General features: G+C 35.9%; 2 protein-coding genes and 1 long non-coding RNA gene across 3 annotated transcripts in view; 2 read left to right on the forward strand and 1 right to left on the reverse strand.

The window, feature by feature from the left end:
• The window catches only part of LOC135073191 (beta-1,4-mannosyltransferase egh), a 332,203-nt gene that overhangs the window by 35,803 nt on the left and 276,242 nt on the right, over positions 1-20,158 (forward strand). The window lies entirely within an intron of this gene.
• The window catches only part of LOC135073187 (eye-specific diacylglycerol kinase), a 247,717-nt gene that overhangs the window by 24,844 nt on the left and 202,715 nt on the right, over positions 1-20,158 (reverse strand). The window contains exons 10-15 of the mRNA XM_063967261.1: positions 15,521-15,724; positions 11,172-11,261; positions 10,781-10,910; positions 10,113-10,419; positions 7,268-7,436; positions 3,082-3,298 (exon numbers count right to left, since the gene is read on the reverse strand). Of these exons, the coding sequence (XP_063823331.1) occupies positions 3,082-3,298; positions 7,268-7,436; positions 10,113-10,419; positions 10,781-10,910; positions 11,172-11,261; positions 15,521-15,724 (1,117 nt within the window). The remainder of the gene's footprint in view (positions 1-3,081; positions 3,299-7,267; positions 7,437-10,112; positions 10,420-10,780; positions 10,911-11,171; positions 11,262-15,520; positions 15,725-20,158) is intronic.
• LOC135073186 (uncharacterized) lies at positions 16,103-18,952 on the forward strand. Its single transcript, XR_010257590.1, has 4 exons — positions 16,103-16,483; positions 16,670-16,823; positions 18,198-18,393; positions 18,802-18,952. It is a non-coding gene; the product is annotated as an uncharacterized LOC135073186 (long non-coding RNA).

The following is a 20,158-nucleotide window of genomic DNA, read 5'->3' on the forward strand; positions in this document are numbered from 1 at the left end:
GATATTCTCATAGAAGGAATTTAACTCAGATATAATATAAGTATTGCAGGTGGATATAAATAATCTGTATTTCATTAGCATGATGGTCATTAAGGATATAATTTATTTTACAATATTTTTGCAAGCGAAATGACTGGTTGATTCGGGCACCATGTTTTCTCTGACCCTTTTAGCTACTCAAACCCGTCGAACAAAAATAAAACAGATATGAAAGAGAGTTGATAAGGGCAGTGCCGTAACTAGGGCGGTGCCAGCGGTGCCCAGGCACAGGGCGCAGACCCTGGAGGGGCGCAGAAATGACCAGACCAGTATCTAGTTTTGTTTCATGCATGGTAGTTAGTAGGTACATTTTGTTTTATTGCGAATATGGTGTAGACGCGCCCTCTGTACTATCTATATCTATATGGCATTTTTCAAGCGATCTTGAAACAACAACACTTGTAAAGGTGGTTTTATATTTGTCTGATGTGTCGTGACGTGACGACGCGTCAGAACGGTATCGGTTTCATACATTTAGTACTAGCTGGTGCCCGCGACTTCGTCTGCGCAGGATTAGTATTTCGAACAATATGTTTATAAATTGTAGCCTATGTGTTATTCTGATGTATAAGCTATATTATTGTAAAGTTTCATTAAAATCCATTCAGTAGTTTTTGCGTGAAAGAGTAACAAACATCCATCCATCATCCATACAAACTTTCGCGTTTATAATATTAGTAGGATGGTAACGTTCACACTAGTGCGTAACGTGTTGTGTTGTGATAGCTTATGTATGGAACCGATACAGTTCTGACGCGACACGTCACGACACATCAGACAAATATAAATCCACCTTGTCTTGCTCGCAATATCAGGCCTCCGTCACTCGCCTATGCCGGCCGAGATAATTACCTACAGCGCGCGACAACTTCAAGTTGCAAATCAGTCCGGGCCGCCACGCGCCTGTTTGCACACGCGTATCTATACACGCTCGGTCGATCATAGTCGCAATCAAGGTTTATTGTTCCAACAGCACTGTTATTCTTCTTTAATGAAAAATTGTAATATTTAGGAATAATAATTAACTGTAGTGATTTAAATAATAAAAAAAAACTACACTTTTTAAATAATTAATTATTTTGAAATACTTATGACAAAAAACTATAGCAAAAAATTATTTTAGCTAATAAAAACATTAACTTTACTTCACCGTGTCTATTTTCCGACACTACACCTTTTAAAACTGTTTGTTTAATTTCGAATTATCGCAACACTGAAGTTTATTAATAGGTACTTTAGAGATGGTACGATTATACAAACTCCACTAGATTAAAGTTTTCTAATCGTAAATACAATAAATGCTTCTTAAAATTAAATTTTTATTTATTTTACTTTGCTCATACAACCCTGACGCTTGAGCGGTGACGTAGATCAATTCTAAACACACAAAAAATGCGCTCTTGTGAGCGTAGTAGTAAGGTGCGATTTCGAATGCACCATGTGCGTTGGATATTTTGCATTATTATTATTACCGTTAAAATGTCGGCATCTGATCCTACACAAAGGAGTGCAATTTCTGTTGCTACTATTATGTATTCTGTGGCAATATTACATACACAAACAAAAGTACCTATACCGTAACTATGAGACAATTTCTGTCTATATTCATTTGGAGGGCGCCACTTCTAACTTAGAAGTTCTAAGCAAATCTGTCAATCTAGCTGAGGAGATGTACATATACTGTCAATGAAGGTTACTTTTGAACTGCATTGGTTACTTTTAGGTTACACTAATGATAAGGTTACTTTTAGGTGATTTTTCAGAAATTGTAGAATTAACTTTTACAGGTTATTCAGTAAAAAATATTAATAGTGACAATTTAAAAATTATGTCATAAACTGCATTTAAACATGAATTTGATTTATTATTTGTTATAAAAAATGAGTTTTAGCCAATGTTTTTCGATAGTGAAACGCAAATCCATGAAACGTTTTTATACGACCGGTCACTTTTCGGTCTTCATGGAATGGTCAAAATTTCGAATTTAGGTAAATGATTGATGATCAATTGTATTCATTTTCCATCCATGAACAAACAACCTTACACAATCGCTCCGCACGCAACCCCCCCCGTAGAAGGTTACTTTTTATTCAAAAAGGTTACATTTTTTTATGCACACTTTATTGTCAGAGACTGGTTAGAGCATTTTTCAAGGGCGCAGTTTTGAAAGCTCGCACCGGGCGCATAAAAGGCTAGTTACGGCACTGGATAAGGGTATTAAATTTTTCCAGTTAATATTACATCGGTAAGTTTTGAAAGCTGTAAATAACAGCGATCTAGTCAGAAAGTTTAATCTTTTTGATTTATATTTCTTAATGAGATGTCTTTTTAGATAAGTATTGTAATTGGCAAAGTTTTATAGAAAATTTTCCTGTGTTTGTCTATTGTACACAAAGTATAACGAATGGTACCTACATAGTACGAGTACAATAGTAAAAGAAGTTCAGAGAGATAGAAAGAATTATCTTGTCTCTACGATCATGATAGATTGGACGCGGTTTTCGTTTTTCATTTCGCGAGTCCGTGAATAAGCCCAAAAGCCAGGCCATTCACACAGCAGCTTTGAAAGAAAGCTTTCACCGATCCAACTTCTTTTAGATTGCTACTTCGTGTAATTCTAGAGTACGTGGTAGCTAGCTACCCATTTCGTATTAGGTCGTGGGATATACTTAAGACACAAAACACGAAGATTGTAAATAAACTATAGTCTAAATAATAATGTATGTGTTCTAAAAGCTGAGTCCAGGGAAAAAATGAAATTACATCAAGCAAGTTTGGCTTAAATTAAGACATTACGTGGTAAGTATGTTACAATAAACTGTTCGCTTTCAATAAACGCGTTTGTTCTCCTCATAATATTTTATGTTGTAGGCAGTTCGCGCGTACATACGAGCATATTACCGCGTCTACGTTCCCTTACACTAGCTTTCAAGGCGCGCGTCTACTCACGTGTAGACTTACAGAATCGAGTTTATAGTATAGGTACTCACCGTGAAACACTCAAAGAGCTTTTATAAATAAATAAAAATGCTAGTGAAATACCTCTCGCCTCGTGGAATTCGAGTGCTATGTGTGCATCTACTCCGAATGAGAAGTAGTTGTTGACGACGTTTAGCGGTAGCTCGGGCTTCGCATTCTTGGCTTCCTCGCCAGCAGCCGCGGTGTTGGGCTCCACGGTCAGCTGCCACCGGTCCAGAAGGACTGTGTCGCTCTCGCCGATGTTCGCCAGGATCTTCGATATAGGTTCGTCTTCGTAGCCCTGGCAAAGATATATTAGGTTCAAATAAAAATCAAGAGGCCCAATTTTATAGACGAAGTAAGAAGTTAAAGCACTTTCAACAAGTATGTAGTTGAAAACAAGACGGGAATATGGATCCGCGACGGAACCTAGAGCTTAACTTATTAGTAATCTAACTTTGCTTATTTAAAGTTTTCGTGTAGATGTAATATTAATTAACTTTTGTCCTAACTAATTAGGTACTATTCTTAGCTAAACAGTTTCAAATGAATAATGTCAGGTCCAATAAGAAACAAAGAAGGCGTGAAACCTTTTTCTTGTAAGTAATCCAAGTTATAAATTTTGCGTAGTCGAATAAAGTTGAAAACCTTTTTAACCGATAAAGATTCAAAATGCAAAAAACAAGAAATATTATTTTTTGGATATCTAAATAATGTTCACTTCTTGTAAAAAATAAATAGGTAGGTACAGTTAATTACCAGTTGATATTTGTATTATCAAAATCAGAAAGGACTCCTAGTTTGAACCATTAATCAAATAAATGTTGTATGTAAAACAGAAGTTTAGTCATTATTTTCTATTGCTCAAATAAAAGCGCTGACCTTGATAAAAACCGATACAACAAAAAAAAGCACATTAAGCATGTATTAGTTTCAAATATTAAAAGCCAATTAAATAGATAAACATGATTCACATGTTAGAAAACTTTTACTTACAACGTACTTATTAAAATAACATTTCTCAGTATCGTAAAGCAAACTTACATGAACTTTTAGTTCACAGTATGGCGAGTTAGACGGGGATTTTCACCTCCATTTAACTTTATTGCTCGTTCTATAAATTCCGATACATCTGTTCCGATTGTGAAAACTCTTAGTTCTTTATAACGATGGAAATACAAAGAGCTTTTTTACGTGCATACTTTTTCTTCTGTATAAATTTACATTTAAAAGGGCTTTAAAAATTAAACTAAACAATAAGAAAGTTCGTTAACCAATATTCAATGGAATACCTACTAGTAATTATTCTGTACCGATGGTAGAGCAAGGTTTTAATTAATTTAGTAATTTTGCCTATACTCTCGTTCGTTTACTCTACTTTAGGAAAAATATGTAAATAAACTACTTAATAAGTCAGTCAAGTAAGGATTTTTGTTTATAAAATCGTTAAATAGTGTAGAATAACAGGAATTATAAATTATTCAAGCATCAAGTGCTCTACTAGATTATCTCTCCCATTACAAACTCCCAATAAATCTCCAAGGCGAATCAGTTGAAGCTATTATTCATAATGTCAGTGGCAGCTACTACAAAATGTATTTCAAAATATTGTTTCTTTTTAATTTAAATAAGAAACTACGGATCCAATTCGCTAAGTTAGTTTCAGAGATTTAATGGAATAGAATAATGCTACTCGGAAAAAACTTTGCAGGAGTTTGATTACAATATAATATTAATTTAATGCAAAAATATGTATGTACGTCTTTTTTAAAGCATAGCATGTGTAGCATTCCTGATATAAGCCGATTATAAGCTATAGAAATAACGGCATGTATTAATGAGTATTTTAACAAAATGATTTTGCTTGTTGCTTTTATAAGTTTATAATAATTTATGTATCAAAAATATGGTTTTCGTGTTTAAAACGACTAATCCTTGCATGTACGGGCTTATAAAATAAAAAAATATTTCATGAATAATAACGATAGCCTTTTAAATTGTGTGCACTATTTCTGCGAACTTATCAAATTATTTGCATTCTGCGTAGATGGTTGTATTATTATATTATGGGCAGGATATTGGAATCGGTTAAGTGCCTAGTCGGGTAGCGACACAAATCAACTGTATTACAAAGGGGAAAGAACACGGGCGATCCTAAAAGGGGCTAATGTATCTATCGTTGCTGTTAACGTTCGCGCTGTCTACTGAACGTTTGTTTTTTTTCACTTTGGCCACTTTGGATATTTTCTATTCTGTCTGATGTTGGATAGTTCAATTTAATTTATTTATATATCGGTTACATTGATCAATAATATAAAAGGTACTTGACACTACTATTAAATATGATTGTATAAATTTCTACTTTATTTCAATTTCTAAATATTTTACATTAATTATTATGATTTAAAATGAATCTAAATTAATTACGTGTCTTTGTTCAGTCTTGCCGTGGAAAATAACTCGATGATTTCAAAACAATAGACGGTGGCAGCCTCCGGGCTCGCGAAGGTATATACCTACCAGAAAATTTCCGGAGCATTAGCGAAGCTTTACAATGACAGTAAATTACTCCCATCCGGACTTGTTTGTCATTTTGGAGAATAATAAAATGTTGATGAACGAAGTAAGCGATAAACAGTGTTTACGAGCTCGTTAAAACACATTGTCGTTCGTCAAACGACAGGTAATCATGGCGCTTTGCATATTCATCGAATGCCATCTTCCAACTTCATACTGAGCGCAAGCATTCGAGGCAGGTATGAATATTTGATATGAATCGCGACGAGAACGTCCATGTTGTCGTGTTTGGGTTCCGTACTCTCAGGGTGCCAAAGGAAACCTAGAACTAAGCCTCCACTGGACGTACAGCCCGTCCGTCTGTCTCACGAACTGGTACACTCGTAAAAAACTAGACAGCTGAAAATTTCACAGAATGTGTGAGTTTACGTAACCCTTAAAAGCGGGTAAAGCAAGTTCAATATTTTCTTGTATTTGGACCTTAAGAAAAGGGAATAATGTTAATAATATGGTGAAGACTACAATATTCGTTTATGTTGCGCAATCGATAATTCGATTAATAATTGCAAAAACGGAACCCTTAATGTGCGAGTCCAACACGCACTCTTGGTCAGTTTTTTAATGTTTTATTCGGAAAGTCCCGTCGGTATAATTACCAACGCAGGGAACGATGGTGTTTATTCGAGGCCATGAATTGCTTATGATGACATTCAAGCCGGAGCGGCGGCCGGCTGAAATCAATTTTTGATTGCGGCTAGCCATGACTACATAATCTGCCCAAATAATTACAAAGCTACGAGCATCTATTCATTAATTAATTAGATACCAGCAAGCAGTTAGCGGCAGCTGAAAACATTATTTGGTTGTTTGTTACAAGCTTACAAAAAACGACCGCTGTTTCCATAAACCAGAACTCGTTTTTAATCAGTTGGTTTAATTAATTTCCAAACTTTGATTACCATAAGGCTAACTCCGTGTATTTTTTTTATAAATAACATAATGAGATGGGGCATCTCATTATTCAATTTGAGGAGAGTTGGCTTTTCATAATTAATGGCGTGGATTATTTTAATAAAGCAATTCGACGTTCTAGGACGGTTTTGGGATAGTCTTAGTTAATGAATATGCATTAAAATGTTGAATACTGATGATCGCTGTATAAAATAACAATTAAATTAAATCTGGGAAATTGAATCACCACACCTTAAAATTACCTAGAATTAACAAACATCCATTAATTTATATCTAGGATTTCATTCAAATAAAAGCGAACTTCCTGAAGTGAGCTAAACAGTTACATAGGTACGAAACGAATAAATTGCTACGGTGAGCCAGATGCTCTCTTGTAAACTTACTCTGCCCTATTCAAGTGCAGCTCTTGCGAGCTCGTTCGTGCCAAGCGGTAGTACGCTGACCGCAAGCTCCGTATGGTGGAGCTGTTTCCAGATAGTAGCGCCGTTAGAGTAGCAATCAAATATACTCGACGATTTAATGCTCTACATTTGAGTGCACTAGCGAGGTTGTTCCAGATGACAAGTGGCAGCAACGATTGCAGGACGTAACAAACATGCTATCGAGCAAGTCAACAAGTATCAGTAAACACATACACCTTCGTTATAGTAAAAATGAAAATATGACGCGACCGCAGACTTGCTGCTGATGCTTATGCCGTCAGCATGCTAAGAACCTTTGCAGCAGATAGCTGATAGTGTCACTATTATAGTAGGAATCAGTTAGTTAACTTTTGACTCACCCCTCCCCATCCGAGCGCTCTGGCGAGATCGTTCCCGGTTCCAAGCGGTAGCACGCCGACCGCAGGCCGCGTGCCGATGCGGTCTAGTACGCTGAGCACCCAACCAACTGTCCCGTCGCCACCGCACGCCAGCACTCGCAAGTTTGGCACTTTGCGGAACAATTCTAACCTGCAATTTGGAAATCACACGGTTAGTAATTTACTTGATGAGCGCCTGATCTAAGAGTGATTAGCACTGGACTGGACCAGAGCAATAGGGAAGACGTAGAGGATACTCTAGACGTCTACACAATTCACATACTTTTTACGCGCTATCAAAACACGACTCTTCCATAGATTTATTATAGCAAAGGCTACTTATGATTGCATATGCTCGCGAACTCAATCTTCAAATAATTTTTGGATTTCAAAGCTATCACAAATAAAATTTTACAGCCACGTTGAAAACTAGCTCAGCTTTCAGACTCAGAGCCAGTTTAGTTTTTAAGAGGTTGCGAATTATTGGTTATTGGGGTCAACTACCCAATTGCAGAATCGAATCTCGCAACGGGGAAATAAAATATTCCGCGATGAGTACGAATATTTTAACCAAGTCATGAATGTTAACACTTATGTATTTTAGAGCGCACTCAGCCACTAACATTTGGCGGCGAGCGAACTCGCATGGGGGCCATAAAACAGTTTGCAATGTTTGAGATTAATATTCGTATCATGCTTGTATAAAAGTGATGATTTGTTGGGATATGTATTTTCATCTTGCTTGAGGTTGATCTTATAAAGTGAATTATAGTCATAAATGTCCTTACATTGTTTTTCCTCCAGGGATTTTGATAATTCTATTATTGCTAACATGATAATCTACGCTTCTCAATTCAGTGGGTAAAAATATCACGACTGTATTTCAAACGAACATCGTGTATAAGATTTCTATTTTAGTTGAACATCGTGTATCCTCCATAATGAGTTGATTTAGGTAGCTTAATATATTTGACCAAGCCTGGCCATTAAGAGCTTTTCAGCACGGACAGTAAATAATAAGAAACAACAGTTTCTTTATCAACGAAGTAATAAGACAAATATTGCATCCCGTAAATAACATTTAATCTTTTAAATTAGACCGTTAATTTAAAACGACAAGTTAATCGTTAACTTAAATTGATGGCTGACGAAGAGCGGAACAAATTCTGTTCGAATAAGGCAACTTGACGAATGGGGGACGAGCATTGAGACTTGAGGACGCCAACTACATCGCAATTCGTATTAGGGTGGCAATCTCTCTGAAGTGTTAAAGTGTGAGCACAAAGCGGCGTGATTGGGACGGCCGTTGGAATGGTTTTGCTAGCCTTTAGATTTTAATCAGCTTTCCCATGGCCTTTGTAACCAGCTAAATGAAATTAAAAGGACGCCTGATCGATTGATTGCAATTGGATCTACAGGGTGGCATGAAAATGTTGCAATGGTGACACGTTTTATATGTTGCCTTTGGTATTTAACGAAAAAATATCTACTTAGACAATGAAGATAATTGTATACAGCTAATTGTATACCTGATAATATATTTCTAAATTATGTCTAGTTCAAATTCCTTACCAATAAAAAAGCTATTCATGTATGTATACCTTTGGGTACATAATGCTGGTAATAGTTTACGTCACGATTCCATTCATGAATCAAACAAATGGACATGACATTGACTTTGTCGGCATGAGCCATGAATAGAAAATTACTCTCTTGCTAACGCGGACCTACAGATAATTGAGTAAACGTTTGCCGAAGCTCGAATCATGAATCAGATAGGTCAACAGAATAATAAGATTAAAACTGCCCGATCGAGTAGGAATCTGTACTGTAATTATACTGTTTGTTAAATCCTATTTTTACCAAAAACTCAGCTATATTGAGTTTCAAATTTAGCACTGGCCTATACTCATTCAAAACTTTGCCATAATTACAATTCACCGACCTATTGGAGCCATTATACTGAATACACAGAAGTTCCCAGAACTCATTCATTACGCATTCAATATCACTCTAATAAATTTGTAATCGGTAAATTGGTGTGTGTATTTGGACGGTTGTGATTCCTGATGGTAGATCCCTTGTTTCTTATCTATCCTTGTAGTCTTGGATTTAAAATAGTAGGTACTTTAATTTAACAATTAGAACTAAATATGTTTTTTTCTAGTAATAGATATACATACACATATATTATATTATGCACGTTAAATATTTAAGAAAAACAAGTCAGAGTAGCTAAATTGGCAAGTCTTCTGACATTTAAAAAAATAAAAGACATTTTTTCTCTCAGTGATGTTAAGTTCTGATATTTTACTTTTCTTAAGTGGGTTCATACCTGAATACATATTTTTCAAGCAAACGAATTTAAATTCTTAATGCGAATTCGTACGAATTGGAATAAGAATTTCAAGCTTCTATATTATACGACTCCTACACTTATTTATCGCAAGAAAACAAAGTTCTTCTGGGACATGCGATAGTCTTTCGTCGAGAGATATAATTCTACGCGGGCCGAATACTAAATACCAAATGATTTGCTATGCTCTGTATGGGAACGTAATTTTTAGGGGATTTTCATGTTGATCCCACAGGAAATTGTTCTATTTGAGCGGTACTCTAAAAGGAGTTATTCTATTTATTCAATCTGTTTTTCGGGTACGGTTACGGTTTTACGGGTTACATTTATATTATTGTGAAAAGTTAAACGCAGAATTACCTACTTAAAAAGACTCGGGCAACCAATTAATTGTTCTAATTGTTTAAAGGTTTAATTTAATGAAATATTAAATTGATTTGGGAAACTCGTGAATAAATAAAATGTATTTACCCAGGTCCAGGTCCACCTTGCGTGAGATCGAAGACCTGCCGCGGGTTGAGCAGCCATTGGAATTTCTGTAAAAGTTTGGCCCCTTGGTTTCCCCCACTCTTCGGGTTAATGAACACCAACACTGGATTCACCTTCGCAGTCGGTATTGGTTTTATCACAAACGTTTTCTGCTCATTCTTAGAGTCTTTGCCTTTCTTCTTCGACGCATTTTTCTTCTTTGGCGATTTCCGCAACGACGACTTGAAACTACCTCTTCTAGGCAGTTTCACGATCCACGATGGCGGCACTATGATATTCGATTGCGATCCTGTCAAAACCATATTTTAGTTTAAAAAATAAGTGCACATCTGTTATCTGAAAACCATTTCGGTCTTTTCTATTTTCGTGTAAAATGAATTCTGCTTTCTAAAACACGGTTCTATAATATGTGGTTACAAGGAGACTCCCGCTCCCATTCAAATATGGCAACGTAGACGTGAATAAAGCGAACTGAATAGTCTGGTCATGATTATTGAATAGAAGACACGAGATGGATGTTGATAAAATCTATTGTTAAGAACTGGATTTGTTCAACATAGAATTGAATGATAAATTTATGACAAAAATAAGAAAATATTCATTAAATTCGGTTTCAGCGCTCTAAGATCAAACAATATTATGTAAGGTACCTAAACAACATTCTTCCCCTATCCGTTGAAGGTTGAAACAGCTCTCTTTGTTGTGATACGCGTCTTTGCACCAGGAACAGCTCAGCGCAACGATCTCCTTAGAGCTAAAGGACAGTTTCGCCTGCAGCGACTGTTGGCAAACAATAAACAATATTATTAGGAGTCAGTTAAGTCGAATCCACGTCTAGCTTGAAAATTTTATCGACGACCAGCGATAACAAAAATAAAGAAGAAATAAAATATGTTATTTTATTTGTTCTTATGAAAACTTGGACGCCGATAAAATTATCCACGCTAGTATTCCGACCTGTTTGATAAAAAAATTATGAAGCAAGCAACGAATCTGATACTGATGATAGCACCTGACTAGATGGCGGGTAGGTATACGCACGCGATCAGAGATTTCATTGTCTACTGGTTTAGAGCTGTGAACTGAACCTCGCTCCGGTATGCACCACCCACAGCATCTGCGCCGCAGTGACTGTGACAACAAAACAACCATGCAACACACATGCACAAATAAAACATGAAACAAACTTAAACATACTGCACTTACACAAAATGATATGGCAAATGATAAAATAATAAACCTTTTACCTAAAGTACATTTACGTGCTTATAAAAAGCAATATGATGTTATTAACATGAATAAACACAAGCGAAAAAATACTCGGTACATTATTCACAATACAGTAATGTTAGTGCTAGATATAACTGTGAATTTATGAAATTAAACTGAATGAACAAAGTGCTAAAATCAACGTTCTACATTGCTACTACGGAACAACAATGTTCAAGAAAATAGCAGGTAATATCAAACTTAAAATTAAATGCGGTCGTGCGCGTTAACTGCTGAAATTATTTAATAGTCCGACGTACGAGGGTGGGATTATGAATGCAGAATGTAACCTAGAAACCTCGTTTTTTACGATTCAAAATCGTACGAGCTGTGTTGCTGTATGGGCGATATGCTAACACGTAATTAAAAATGAAGTTTTAATTTTGCCGGGGGTTTGTAGTTCGTGTCGTGTCGCATGTGAGGCTCGTGCGAGGTAAATGCAAATCATTTCAACTTGACAGAGAGTAGGGCGGGCGGCTGGCGCGGCGCGTGGGCCGTGGCTTGTGCTGCGGGCGAGAGCGCGACTACACCTGCCGCGCCCGCATCACTCATTCATGATAATATCAGACTGACAGATTGCATTACGTAGGTAAGTATGAGTTATTCAACTTCGGATGTATTATGACCTATTAAAATACTAAGCTAATGAAGTGGAAATTAATGTATTTTTAACATTATTATCATTTATTACATTTATTTTTTAGGGAACGTACCTAAAAGATTCAGAAAAGTTTCCTGAATAAGGAAATTACATTGTCTCCGCAATGTTTCACGGGACGGATGAAATGTTTTAGCTCCTAAGCAAAACATTAATGAATGAATAGGTACAAGACAAGTTGGTTATTCGGTCGCGGTAATTTTTAGTTCTCTGCGGAACCATAGATTTAACTATTTAAGTGACCATGTCGTATATTCGCCAGCAGTAGAGTGGTGAATATGCTAACACGCAATTCTCGAATAATAACGAAAGCTGCCCGGTTCCTATATTCCGGGTACTTTATGTAAATGAGCCACCTACACGGGCCAGGTAATTATTCAACTTTTGTCACTTTTCAGTGAACAAAGCCTCTATTTGTTTGTCATTGTAGGAGTCTGAAATGTTAATGCTCACGAATAGATGGCACTTGAGAAACTTTTCCCATTATTTTGGGGACGGTCGTATACCTACGTAGCACGTACACATCCGTTTTCACGACGAAACTCAACATCGATTCGTTAATTTATTAAAGACGCAATTAAGAGCAAGACGGCATTAAAGTAGCTTCTTTGTCTGTAGGGACAGCATGGTTGCTCAGCAACACAGAGTGACCGTACGCGCCTTACATATTCATGAACAAATCTATTCGAGAATCAAACGAGGTTTTGCTAATGACTTTTAATTATGCTCAATGAACGAATTTAGTCGGCGAATCAAAATGATTCTTTGTCCGAATAAATGAAGTCGTCTAAAGCTGCATAGACGATTCTTCTGTTTGATTAGTAAATTAATAACACTAAGCAAAAACTGGAGTCGGGTGATTTTCATTTTATGAAATGAATGAATGAATGAGATCTTAATTAAATAACATTGTCAACTTGTATATTGTTTAGGTATAAACTTGAGCACTGATGAGTAAAATATGTATACCGTATGATGAAATGGAATAAGTACTAATTCGCATAACGAACGGAGCGTATGAGACGCGAAGTCCTAACTTAATTTAGGAGCGGGTAGAAAATTGCAGCTGATTCCGCTTAAAATCTTCACAATGAAATAAGGATGTAGCAAATTAGTCTTTGGCTAGAGTGGATTGGATTTTAGAGACTGACGTAGTAAAGGAATTGTAGAGCATGTTTTGCACACACAGATGCGTGGCTGTAGATAGCAACGATTACAGGAATCATCATTGCATTTCGATTCCCGTTAGATCGTATTTCCCTATGAGAGTTAACGTAGCATACGAGTATTACACAGTGCTTGCGTTCTATAAGAAAATGCAAGTAAAATTGCCAAGATTTCAGAGCAGTCCACGTGAATCCAAGTCAGTTGATATGTTTTTTTTTAAATGACATGGACACCTCAAGAAATAGTTTACAGTTCAGTCTCTGTTTGAAAATACAGGGTGTCCCGTAATGTAACGTCAAGCCGGAACTGGGTGTTGAGGCAAGTTGTGCTGGTTATCAGAAAAATATAAAAAAAATCTATGTGGCATATTTTCAAAATAATAGGCATTTAAAAAAAATCAAAAAATTCTACTCCAGGTGACGGTCCTTTTGCTCGTGTTGCCACAAATCTTCACTTTTTCCAAATTTTTTTTTTGTTATGTAACCCTGAATAATGCTTCTCTAAATTGTTATCAAAATTACAAAACCAGCTGCTCCGGCTTGGATGAAAAAAATACATTATTCTCAAAAATAATTTCAAAATAAAAATTTTGCCTAGTTTAAACTGACTGTACTGAAAAAAAAATGTACTACGCGAGTGTGGCAAGTGACGTCATAATTTGGCGCATTTAGTAAGGATTCCAAAATGGTATAACACTTGGTAAATTTTTGCTGTAATTGTCGACAATTTTTGGTTTTTTGGAAATAGTCCCGTTTTTAACTTTACTTACCTTGGTTAAAAAATATTATTCTAATGTGCCCAAAATTCAAGTTTCTGTGACTGACTACCGTACAGTCAGTCACAGAAACTTTTGTCACCATGACAGTAATTAGTAGTTGACATACTGTGACAAAAGTCACCCGTGCGCGCGCGCCTTTACTACCTGCTCTGCCTGCACTTGTACTTGGTAACAGGGATAATAAGGATATGAAGTTTCGGTTATGGATACGGTTACGGATATTAGAATAATATTATACCGGTTTCGGATACGGTCACGGATATGAAATCATTTCAGATTATCCGAAAGTCTCGGATAATTTCGGTTACGGAATTATTAGAATTTCAAAAATGTAGGTATAATACAAATAGCAAGATGCTGCGTGAGCGTGACCCACATAGCTACTTTATGTACCAACTAAGACGACACCTATGTAAAACAGGTATGTGTATAAAGGTAAAACAGGCTGGCATATTAGATGGTGCCAGCGAATGCCAGACAAGTTGGTAACAAATATTAAGATTTAAGGTACAATTCCAAGACGGGCCGCAGACCGCAAACTGCAACCGCAAACTGCAAAACTATGAAATCGGCAGCGCGGCATTGCAGCTGCGGCGTGTATACTGCAAATTTCATAGAGTTTTGCAGTTTGGCCTTTATCCGAAACTATCCGTAACTTTTGAATCAGTTTCGGTTACGGTTATGGACATTTTTTTATTTCGGATATCCGATAGTTTCGGTTACGGTTACGGATATCCATAACATCCCTGCTTGGTAAGATGGCCCTCTCCGTCCCGCTCATACCTTTTAAAATGGCTTCTCCACCTCACTTAAGCCAGAAACTTAAATTTTGGGCACATTAGAATAATATTTTTAACCAAGGTAGATAAAGTTAAAAACGGGATTATTTCCAATAAACAAAAATTGTCGACAATTACAGCAAGATTTTACAAAGTGTTATACCATTTTGGAATCCTTACTAAATGCGCCAAATTATGACGTCACTTGCCACACTCGCGTAGTACAATTTTTTTTCAGTACAGTCAGTTTAAACTAGGCAAAATTTTTATTTTGATATTTTTTTTTGGGAATAATGTATTTTTTTCATCCAAGTTGGAGAAGCTGGTTTTGTAATTTTGATAACAATTTAGAGAAGCATTATTCAGGGTTACATAACAAAAAAAAAATTTGGAAAAAGTGAAGATTTGTGGCAACACGAGTAAAAGGACCGTCACCTGGAGTAGAATTTTTTGATTTTTTTTAAATGCCTATTATTTTTAAAATATGCCACATAGATTTTTTTTTATATTTTTCTGATAACCAGCACAACTTGCCTCAACACCCAGTTCCGGCTTGACGTTACATTACGGGACACCCTGTATATTGTATTTCGTGCAAGTAAAGGGCTAAGTAGTTTAATGATATTTTGTATAGACTTCTCATTTTCAACTTATGTTCAACGCGCACGTAACTTTTTACTAACAAGGTGGTAAAAGTGTAGAAAAAAAACAGTAAGAAGTTGATAGTTGAGGTGGTCACCTTCCCGCAAGCCTTGCACTTGCCCTTCTCCGATCTTCGGTGGACCCAGTGGTGGTGCGTGACGGTCTGCTCGCGGTACTGGCGCACGCCCACATCCCGGAACGTTGGCTTGCACGTGAACTGCACGCGCTCCATCAGAATGTCGATGCACGCGGTGTGCGCGACGATCTTACACGCGGAACACTTCATTCGGGAGCCGTGTTTCTGGGAATAAAAAAATATTGTTAGTAACAAATTGTTTAGTTTATTAAAATACAACAACATGTCAGTTATAACTGATTGGATCGGATCGAACGAAGATCGAATTATATAAATATGAACAAATTCCTACATATAAACAAATTATGTCTAAATCTAATTACTACTCGTTTAGAATAAATTATTTTATTGAGAAAAGTTTGCACTAGTTGGCACTTGAAGATTTCGCGCCCTTTTCATTATTTTTTTGTTTTTTTTTCAATTGAACTTCAGAGCAGTTTTCAAGAAAATCAGAAAGGGAAGGAAATTCTTATTTCAAAAAATGTTAAACAGGTCGGTTCTAGAATTCATTTTTTTTTTTTTTAATATAGTTTTTCACGGCTCTGGGTGCATGCCCTTTTAAGCCAGTCTTTGAAGTCCGTTGAACTTTTGTTTGAATTTGACACATGACAACTGTGTTTGACACTTCACTTCACTGATTCACTGTGATTCACTGATATTTTCTTAGTTCTTACTCTTCTCAATTTCTCAAATAGTTCCCAGAGTTGAAACCACGAAAGTATATAAGGGTTTGAAAAGTTTCGGATCCTTGAGGAGTTCGTCCAACGACTGTGGTACACGTTCACAAATAGATTGAAGGTCATCGATCATGACCAGTCTCTGGATTCCAAAACTTCTACATTTCAGGATTATGTGTTCCATATCGGCAAGCTCTTCATTGCAATATGTACATTCAGCGCTCGGAATCAAGTTAAGCCTCTTCAGGTGAGTGGGAGCGTGGCAATGGCCAAATCTCAGCCTATTTATTATGGTTATGAACTTCCTGTTATCTATATTCTCATTCCTCCGATGGTACCAAGGTTTGGCGGGCGGGCTTCCTTGGATCTTAGCATACCATTTTCCCTTTTCCATACTAGTAATAGTCCAGTACTCATGCCATATCTTTTTCAGGTCTTGACTGATTGCGGCTTGATAGTCAGTGTGAGGTATCTTCAACAACGTAGAATGGTCAACATCAAAGCCATTCCTTGCAGCCAGATCAACAATTTCATTCCCCCTGATGCCACGGTGCGATGGTACCCAAAGGAAGAGCAGTGTCTTACCAGTAAGTCTATATATGTTGTTAATTAATTTCTTAATATTATAAATTATATAATTCAAATTATATTTACAAGAGTTATTTTCCAGAGCTAGTAATACGCTTTTAGAGTCAGTTAGAATAATAATATTGTCAGATGGTGGATTACATGTACAGATATGTTTAAGTGCTAAGAGGATAGCATAACTTTCTGCAGTAAAGATACTACAGTGGCTTTCAATTTTATGACTTTGAGTAAGTTTAAGTTGTGGATCATAAAATGCAGAGGTTACACTGTTCTCTTTCTTTGAACCATCTGTGTACACTTTATAATAAGACTTATTTAGAAATTTATTAAGATCAATTTGATTGGAGATCTTTTCCCTTAAAATGGTGAAATTATTTACAACAAGATCTTCATAATTAACTTTGTACATGGGCCATGGCTTATCTTTATACATATTTACAGTGAGAGAATCAATATACAATGCAATTCTTAGTAAGCCCGGAGTGCGTCCAGATATTAACTCATTACCTGTAATTGGAGGAGGAGGAGTAGAGCATATTTGGGAAGATAAGGGTGGCATGATTCTATCTAGTACTGGTTTGTTAGTTGAAGTTATTAGTTTGAGACAAAAATTTGCTGCTAGTTGAATACGTCTCAGTACTAAAGGAGGAATGCATGTTTCACATTGCATAGCATTGATAGGTGTTGAACACATAGCTCCTGTTATTATTCTAAGTGCTTTATTCTGAATAACATCTAATTTCTTTAATAGGGTTGGGCTACAATTCATATATGCTAAAGTACTATAGTCAAAATGACTACGCACTAAACTCTTGTATAACATTGATAAAATCTTAGGATCAGAACCCCAAGTTACACCGGCTAGTGAGCGTAATAAGTTTAAAGCCTTAGAAGAGTTGCGAATGAGAAGCTTTATATGACTTTCAAATGTGAGTTTTTTATCTAGACACACTCCTAAAAACTTTTTTTCCTGAATCCATGGAAGAGGATTATTATTATAATAAATATTAGAATTACATTCATTATATTTTTTCGAGAATAACATAACGCCGCTCTTATTGGGACTAATATCAAGTTTTAATTTACCAGAATAAAAATTATGAATTTCAACTAAAGCTAGGTTTAAACTATGCACAGCAGTATTTACATTTTTATTTACAGTATAAATTAATAAATCATCAGCAAATTGTAAAAATTTTATATCCCTTTGTGTTAAATACTTATTAATTTGACTAGTGTATAAATTGTACAATAATGGCGAGATCGTAGCGCCCTGCATTGTGCCTTTATATACATATCCGGGTCCATGAAAAATGTTATTAAATTTTATATACATTATTCTTTTATACAAAAAATTGAAAATCCATTTACAGACTACCCCGGGTACTCCAATATCACATAAGATGGCTATTAAAATTGAGGGGACCACGTTATCGAACGCGCCCTGTACATCAAGGAAGACACAAGCTGTAGCAGAGTGACTGTCAAGAGAATTCCTAAGGTCTGAGACCAATGCTGTAAAACTTTCTGCTGCACTTCGGCCTTTCCTAAATCCGAATTGTTCATTTGGTAAGATATTATTTGATTCGACATAATAATCTAATCTTGTCTTTAACATGCACTCAAATACTTTACCTATACATGAGGACAGAGAAATTGGTCGATAAGAGTTACAGTCATCAGGAGGCTTATCTGGTTTAAGTATAGGGATGACACACTGAGTCTTCCATGAGTCTGGGATGACCTGTGTTTGCCATAGTAAATTAAAAATGTACAGTAAAAGTTTTTTGGCATTACTATGTAGGCGACGAATAAGTTCATAAGGAATATTGTCTAAACCAGGTGTAGTGTTCCTACGAGACTTCAAGGCAGTCATAAACTCTTCCCAAGAAAAATGTTGAGATAAAAAAGCTGCTTTTTCGTTACCAATTTGACAGAAATATGCTTGCAATAATGAATTATTTACTTCTTTTTCAGGAGGAGATACAGGGGAATATTTCTCAAAAAAAGAGGGAATCCATTCATCATTCTTCGGCAGTTTAGGAATTGAAACACGCTTAAACCTCTTCATATAGTTCCATACTGTACTAACAGGAGTATATCGATTAAAAGATTCACATAAAGATTTCCAACCTGTTTTCTTTTTTTCCTTAAGAGTTAGTTTTTTAGCAGCATCTAATTTTTTATACGCAATGTAGTTGTCAATGCTTGGATTACGTCTATAAAAATTTAAAGCATCTTTACTTTTTTTAACTGCACTATTACACTCATCATCCCACCAAGGTACAGGCTTTTTCATTAAATTGGGAGAGGTTTTGACTACTTTAGGTACACATTTGTCTCTAATATTAATCAAATGATTATAGAAATCGTCATAAATTCTTAATGGATCTGTATTATCTAAATTAATATTACCTACCATGTTTTCTGTTTCAGTATGAAATTTAAACCAATCAGCTTTATTGTAAATAAATTTGTGTACTGGTTCACCTATCTGATATTTATCAACAGAAGTCTGAATATCTGTTATAGTGGGATAGTGATAACTTCCCATTGGATCATCATAAACTTTCCAATCACATAATGGAGCTACTGAAGGGCTGACACATGTTACATCAATAGCCGAAGGATTATGAACAGATCTACCAACAGTGGTTGGCGCCCCTGAGTTGAGGATACAGAGGTCGCTCTCGTCAAATATATTGTAAACTTCATTACCTCGACCGTTACTAGTAGCACAGCCGAATGCGATGTGGTGAGCATTAATATCACCTGATAGCAAAAGTGGCTTAGGTAGTAAGTTAATAATCTGTTTCAGTTTGCTACCATTGAATCTTGATCTATTTTCTTTAGGTGGTGGACAATATATACATAGAATACTTAAATTACCTATGCCAGTTCGCAGATTAATAGCTACAGGTTGTAGAAAATCATAAAAGGGAAGCTCTATTACTGAATATTTCAAAGTGTCTTTGACTAGGATGGCGACTCCACCCCGGCCTTCTTTTTCTTTACCTATTTTACTAACTAGATTGTAATTATGAATACGAAAAGAACTGTTTTCTTTTAACCATGTTTAACAAACATATATCAATATCATTATCAATCAAAAATTGTATAAGTAATGGCTTTTTGTTAATAACACCTTCGACGTTAAATTGAGAGATTCTTATGAAACTTTTATCCATTTAAAGCCCTTTGAAACTTTTTATAAGAATTTCCTGTATAATAGAACTATTGACTGCCCTCGTTTCGTTGCCAATAGCGACAAGGGCGCCTACAAGGCCCTTGCGAATAAAATCATTGTTTAATATTTCATCTATTAATTTTAAGT

This window comes from Ostrinia nubilalis, chromosome 7, assembly GCF_963855985.1.
Source record: "Ostrinia nubilalis chromosome 7, ilOstNubi1.1, whole genome shotgun sequence".
In the NCBI taxonomy this organism is placed as follows: Eukaryota; Metazoa; Arthropoda; class Insecta; order Lepidoptera; family Crambidae; genus Ostrinia; species Ostrinia nubilalis.